The sequence below is a fragment of the Zalophus californianus genome, chromosome 16 (genome assembly GCF_009762305.2).
Source record: "Zalophus californianus isolate mZalCal1 chromosome 16, mZalCal1.pri.v2, whole genome shotgun sequence".
Lineage (NCBI taxonomy): Eukaryota > Metazoa > Chordata > Mammalia > Carnivora > Otariidae > Zalophus > Zalophus californianus.
The window spans coordinates 6,779,332-6,786,702 of record NC_045610.1 but is presented as its reverse complement, the minus strand read 5'-3'; the positions used below and the strand labels follow the sequence as shown (position 1 = coordinate 6,786,702).

The window sequence follows — 7,371 nt, the reverse complement described above, 5'->3', positions numbered from 1 at the left end:
TGGGAAATAACAAAATCCTTACCATGAGTTACTATGCCCTCTCTACTTCTTCAGCTTTTCTCTCCTCTCCTCTCCTCCCTTCCCCTCCCCTCCCCTCTCCTCTCTCTACCCCTGTCTCTGGTTTTCTCTGTGTCAGACATTCTCAGCTTCTTTTGGATACTCAAATGCAACCCGTTCTTTTAGTTCAGAACCTTCACAGATGCCTTGACCATCCCACCTCGCACACCCAAAGAACTATTAATTTTATTTCAAGTTATCTCAAGTTATCTTCCAAAATATACTTTCTCTAGGAAAGTTTTTTTGACCCCCTCCCAATTAAATTAGGAGTCATATGCTTCTGTAGCGCTCCGTCATTTTTTATAGTAAAATCATGCACTCATGATTCATTTTTCGAAACTTGCCCCTCTGCCTTAAGCTCCACGAGGCGAAGGGCTCTGCCTATCTAGACTGTCCCTTGCACCTGACTTAGTTTAGTACTTGGTTCATAAGAGCTTGGATAAGTATTTGTTAAGTGAATTGAATGAACGAATAGCAAAAATTCCTTTTACAGTGTCTGTTAATTCAAGTGTCTGCTACAGCGAAGCCATAACAGCTTTCTCCGAGGTTGCGTTTACTTGGTGTTTCTGTTTTACGATCTGCTCACACCTGCTGCCGCTGCCTAGAATGCAGTCCTTCCCCGCACCCCCCTCCCCCCCCCCGCCATGCACAACTGGGTTTCTATCTTCCGCTCACCGCCTGCTCTTCACCTGATTAGTTCCTATGTGTCCTTTGGGTCTCAGCTTAAATATCACTTCTCAGAGAATATTTCTCCCACTCTGCAGCCCACATGAGCCCCGTCTTTTAGGCTCTCAGGACATCAATCCTTTCCGTTGCTGTCCTTCTGAGTCATTTGGTTTTGGGTGATCACTAATATTACCCTGTTACAAACAAGGCCACCTCCGCCTGTACTATTCCCTGATTGGCAGTTGGTCTGGGCACCATATACCAGGCACTCTTCAAAGTCATCATTTGCATGGATTTTCTGTTTACAGCCTCAAAATAATCCTCCGCAGAAGAGGGGGAAATGCGTGTTGAAAAGAGATGGATCAATTTACCTAAGCTAGACAATTGATGGATCCTTGATTTGGAAATCAAATGTACATTTTTCCTTTAGAGCCTGTATTTTTTTAACCACTATATTTTATCGGGTTTCTGTTTTTGACCCAATCTGAGATTTTTTTCCTTTTAATAAATGAGTTAATTTCGTTCACGTTTATTGACATGTTTGGTTTCATTCCTGTGATTCCATTTTGTATTACATTTTCTATTTTCATTTGTACATTAAAATATTTGTTGAACATTTACTATATACCAAGTGCAATTTTAGATGCTGGGATTAGAGCAGTGAACAAGATGAACCTACCCTCATGAAACAAACTTCTAGTTAGGAGAGGCAGATAATAACCATAGTAACAATAACAGCAACAGGTGCATATGTAATCAGCGGTGATAAGTGCTGGACGAACAATAGAGTAACAGGAATCAGGAGCCTGGTGATGGGTAGAAGGGGTGCTATTTATTCTGGGGAGAGCTCTCAGGGAAAGCCTAGCTGAGAAGATGTCACCTTATAAATACTTACTTCCTTCCCCTCCCTTATTTTGCAGTATGTGTTCATTTTGTTGTGGCCATTGCCCATTTGACAGATATGAATGTTTACACGGTCAATTAACTGTATACATAAGTATTTCTTTATCACCTGCAGGCAGTAGCTATTGATTCTATGAATGGTGAGGAAATCAAAGAAATGACATGTTCCTAAGCTTCTCTCCTGCTCGCCTCTAGCTGGTTTTGTCAGTTACAGAGCTAAGCCACAAGATATTTCCATGTCACTTACAGGACTGCTGATACACAAGAAATCCTGCTGTGAGGCATCTCCTCACGCCCACATCTGCAGGAGAACCACTCTGCAACCAAGCTCTCCCTGGCACAATGGATACAGGGTATCATAAGTCCTCCTCTTCCTAGGTCCAAGATCTGCCGGCTCACAGTAGTGATGATCCGTGCATTATTAGCATTGTTTTTACTGATTTCCTTCATCATTTATTGTTTTGTAAATTAAAGACTCAGTTACTCCAATGTCAAGCCAATACATTTTACTTGTACCGAATTGAGTGCCTACTACCATCTATTGCAACTATAATTATGTTTTTATTCTGATAATTCATGTTACAAAAGAGTACCCTCCAAGTACAACATTTTATTAGGCTTTCTAGTTTTTCAACAGTACTAAATATTTGTGGGTTTTTTTCCCCCGTGGTGGTAATTTTCCAAGTTTTTGTTTAAGTTGATTTAATGAGCACTTTCTTGTCTTTTTATCACATCTTTCCCATTCATCTCTTGGAAATCTCCAGTCGGTTATCAAATACTTGTTTTTTTTCCAGAAGGGTTTATAGAGCCTATGTTTATTTTATTTTTGCATATTTGAACATGTCTGTCTTGGTATAAAAACATTTGGTCTCATTTCTTATCTGAGGGGATGTAGACATATGTTGCTTAAGAGAATTTTGAACTCAGTTTAAATTTTTTCAAAATTCTTAAAATTTGGGTTTTATTATTATTAATATTTTTTATGAGAGAGGGCAGCAGGGAGCTATCAAGAGCTGGGTGTTGTAGGGATACCATCTGCAATCACTAGAGACCAGCAAATTTAACGAGCATGTTTTACTTGATCATTCTATGCCAATTTTCTGTGGGACACAGTGGGTTCTTTCATAAGACATACCCCACCTTTGTTTTATGAAATGTTTCTTCTCTTGTATATTTGAATACTTTGTATCTACTTCATTTGCTTAGTTTCCTCTTGGGGGTTCACCAATCACACCCATGCTTATCCACTGTGTCTCATTTTCTCTGTAACTTTTGCTCCTCTTCACATATTTTGCTCATTTTTTTCCCTAAGCCTATCCTCCATGTCTCTCTCTCGGCAATATTAATTTTAATTTTTGTTCATTCCCGTGTGCTTTAGGTTTTGAAATGATTTTTTTCCTCTTCCACAATTTCCCCAGAGCTCGTTCAGCTCCCATTATTTCTTTCCGTTGTGTTATCATGTCTTGTTCCATCCCTCTATTTCTTCTTTGAGCTCTGAGTTGCACCAACACCATTAAAAAATTCTTTGCCTCTGTGGCTAGATGTTTGTTTGTACTGTTCTGCTTTGCAAAGTAAATCTTCTGATGTACATTCTCTATTGGTTTTGGTTTAGTATGTTTCATCTGTATGTTTCATCCTTCTCTGTTTATTTCTGATTATTAGGTGTCTCCAAATGGGGGCAGTTTTTTTTCTGGATCAAGCATTTGCTAAAAATTGGATGAGGAGTACAGGACATTTTACAGGGCATGAAGCACTTTCCCCCCAACTCTAGAGTGGGTCTCTGCTATGAGCTCATTTTCCTCCCTCCCACCAAGAATGACCGCCTATTTCACGTGTGTGTGTGTGTGTGTGTGTGTGTGTGTGTGATAAATTTGGGAAGAGATTTAAGGTGTATTTCATTTCTCTTAATGGTGATTGCTACCTCTCTCACCTTACCATCCGGGCCACTGGCTTTCTACAAAGATAATGCATCTGTGTAGTATGTCTCAGCCCCAGGTTTCCTGCCACAATCTAGCATATGAAACGGGACTTCAGGCTCTTCTTTGCCCAAACCCTGTGCCCTGCACTTATACACTCCAGCATAGTCTTTTTGACTCCTGCGTTCTTTCATTCAAAAAATATTGAGCTCCTACTGGGGGCCAAAGCACTGGCCAATATTTTGCAATTTTTGCAGTCATACAGTATACAGCCCAGAAGGAGACAAACATCAGATGACCAATTAAAAAATTCTGGGCAATTAACATAAAATTAGAAATTATGAGTGATATACACAAACAATGAATCATGGAACACTACATCAAAAACTAATGATGTTATGTATGGTGATTAACATAATAATAAAAAATTTAAAAAAAGAAATTCTGAGTGATCTAGATTTAGTACTCTCATTGGAAACTTCTGTGATGATGGAAATGTTCTCTTCTCTACCCTCACTGTTTAATAGAGTGGCCACTAGCTACATGTGGTCATTGAGCACTTTAAAGGTGGGGAATGTGTTGAGGGGCTGAATTTTAAATTTTATTTAAATTTAATTCATTTAAATGTAAATACCCACCTGCAGCTAGTGGCTACTTATTGGGCAGCACAAACCTAGAGGGGAAGAATACAATGCTATAAGATAGAATAACAGAGAGGTAGTTAAGTCAGGTGTGGTTGCAAGGAGGACATTACATTTTATTTAAGATCTAAAAGATAAGAAAAGTGTATCTAGGCAAAGAGTGGGGAAGAAAAGCATCTAAAACTGAGGGAAAAGGAATTGCGTTGACCTAAAAGAGGAAAATGCTTGAATTCATACTGCCAACAAATATTCTGTTGATTGGAGCCTACAGATATAAAATAGATTATTTTGAAAATAATGGTATTTCTCCCACATTATGCAATGTGCTGCTAGTAAAACAAAACAGAACTAAAACTGTATGTTCTAACTATATGTTAGAAAGTAAAAGCTTTTTTAAGAGCAAGAGAGCAAGGGAGGAGCTCATGAATCACTAGTGAACCTCAGAAAGAAATAGGTTTGGATTCAGATCTCCTCTTTTAGATGTTTACATTCTACCCAATGATATTGGTGCCCACTTTGTGAAATCAAAATGAAACAATTTTTTTTTAAGTGATCTGTGCTCCATGTATTCACACATATGATTTTTTTTTTTTTTTTGCTTTAAATATTTTTTTGGGGGAAAGGACACCACACTTCTACTCAATTAAGAGAAACATTTTTAGTCTTGAGGTCTTTTATTTTCTTTACATTTATCATGCCATGAATTCATAGGGAATGGGTTCCAGCAGTTCAGGCTCCTTTGCATTAGTTCTCACAAAGTGTGCTTCTCTGGGTGGGGCAGGCTGGCGCTTCAGTTGAACCCAAGTACCTTTCTCTTTGGCTTCCTTCTTTTTCTGATCATTTTCCTTCACACGCTTCAGGAAGCTGTCTCGGCTCTTTGAGTGTTTAATATGCTCAATGCGTACATTAATTCTCTTGGCAAGAATCTTGCCCTTAACTTGTTTGTTTACAACAATGCCAACAGCATGCTGAGTAACACTGTAGACTCTTCCACTTTTGCCATGGTAACATTTGTGGGGCATTCCTTTTTGAACAGTGCCCATTCCCTTGATGTCCACAATATCACCTTTCTTATAGATTCGCATGTATGTGGCCAAAGGAACAACTCCATGTTTTCTAAAAGGTCTAAAGAACATATAGCGGGTACCTCTCCTCTTTCCCTTTGTGTTGGTCATTTTGGCAAATTACTGGAAGAAAGGCTGGAGGATTTTTAGTTCAGTGAAACTACTCTGTATGATACCATAACGGTAGATACATGTCACCAGACATTTGTCCAAATCCATTAAATCTACACCACCAAGAGTGAACCCTAAGGCAAACTATGGTCTTTGGAAGATAATAATGTGTCAATGTAGATTAATCATTGTAACAAATGTACTACTCCGGTGGGGAATATTGATCATGAGGGAGGCTGTGCATGTGTGTGGATAGAGGGTATAAGAAAAAGCTCTGTATCTTCTGCTCCATATTGGTTGCTCTCAAAAATAAAGTCTCTAAAAAAAAAAAACAAAGCAAAAACTTTACAGGTGATGGATATGTTCATTATCTTCATTATGATGTTTTTACATTGTATACACATGTCAAAACTTATTCTATTGTACACTTGAAATATTGACAGTTTATTATATTTCAATTATACCTCAAAGCTGTTTTATCAAGTGATCTGCCATCACAACACATGTATACATATGTTCATTTATGAGATTTTCATAAACAGATCTTTGGATGTGAGCTATCTTTTTAAAATGCCTCAAAATGTGTCCCTAAGAACAGGCATATGTATCCTACCTAGCACTGCATTCTGTGACCTTCACGATTCCAAATTATGTGCAAACCAGAATCCCTAGGCATCTTTTTTTCTTCTTATTTCCATAAGAAAAAATGATCAGATTCTGTTGAAGGGACTCTGGTTTCGGTTGCATTTTTCAACCAGAAAAACAGAGGACTGCCTTTGACCCATAAATCTGGGTATGGAAGTACACAAAAGAGAACAGGGGCAAGCAAAGAGGAAGGGAAATGATCCTTTATAGAGTCTGGTATGACCTAGAGCCATGATTTTTTTTTTTTTAATATACAGGATGAGTGAATTCCCTCTTGTTCCTGTGTTGTAGGCATCAGTCGCCTTAACCAGACAGAGAGGTCCTGCCTCTTCAGCGTGTGGTTGGTCAGCAGGAAAGGATGCTGATAAAGGCTAGCGAAGGTGCTGAGACCCTTGTCCTCTTCAAAACATCTATGGGCTTCTAGGACTTGAGTTGTGTCATCAAGAGATGAGCTCAGGACAGGACTATGGCCATGCCTTGGGAGAACAGGGCTTCATTCATTGGTGGAGCATCTGGGTGCTGTGGCTCACTTCCTCTTGGCTGGGAAAGCCTGGGCTTGAACCCCTACTTCTGGCTCTTTCTGTTCACTCTTTCTCCATTTAACTCACTGGTTCTTTTTTTTTTTTTTTAAGATTTTATTCATTTGAGAGAGAAAGTGAGAGAGAGAAAGCACAAGAGGGGGAGGGCCAGAGGGAGAAGGAGGCTCCCCGCTGAGCAGGAAGCCCAATGCGGGACTTGATCCCAGGACTGCAGGATCATGACCTGAGCTGAAGGCAGACGCTTAACTGACGGAGCCACCCAGATGCCCCTAACTCATTGGTTCTTAAACCAAACAAGGTGCTTGGGCTGCCATTTCTGCTCCACTACTAGTCTCTCTCTCTCTCTTTTTAAAGATTTTATTTATTTGAGACAGACAGAGAGAGAGAGGGAACACGAATGGGGGGAGGGGTAGAGAGAGAGGAAGTGGGAGAAGCAGACTCCCCACTGAGCAAGAAGGCTGATGCGGGGCTTGATCCTAGGACCCTGGGATCATAACCTAAGCTGAAGGCAGATGCTTAACCAAATGAGCCACCCAGATACCCCAACTAGAAAATCTCTTTGCAGTCACACAGTTTGCCTCCTGCATTCTCTGGAGAAACCAATTCCCATTGCAGCGCGTGTATGAGTTAACTGGAGACCAGCGGGTTGGTGGCGTGGTTGCATCTTGGACTCCAAGAGCCTGGGGAGTCCCCTTATCAGAACACTTCCCCAAATATGGTACATCCATTCCCAGGTGTCTAAGCAGCCATTGTTAACACTGAAGAAGGCTCAAATATCATGACAGAGACAGGAGTCTTGGATTCCTCTGACTTTGGCTCTGAGGTGCCT

At 40.0% G+C, this 7,371-nt stretch overlaps 1 protein-coding gene across 1 annotated transcript; it reads right to left on the bottom strand.

Moving 5' to 3' along the window:
• Nucleotides 1-4,860: 4,860 nt before the first annotated feature.
• LOC113908135 (60S ribosomal protein L21) lies at nt 4,861-5,372 on the bottom strand. Its single transcript, XM_027568165.2, has one exon. It carries the CDS (start codon nt 5,356-5,358, stop codon nt 4,876-4,878), a length of 483 nt encoding a protein of 160 aa, XP_027423966.1. The 5' UTR covers nt 5,359-5,372; the 3' UTR covers nt 4,861-4,875.
• Between the last annotated feature and the right edge of the window lie 1,999 nt (nt 5,373-7,371).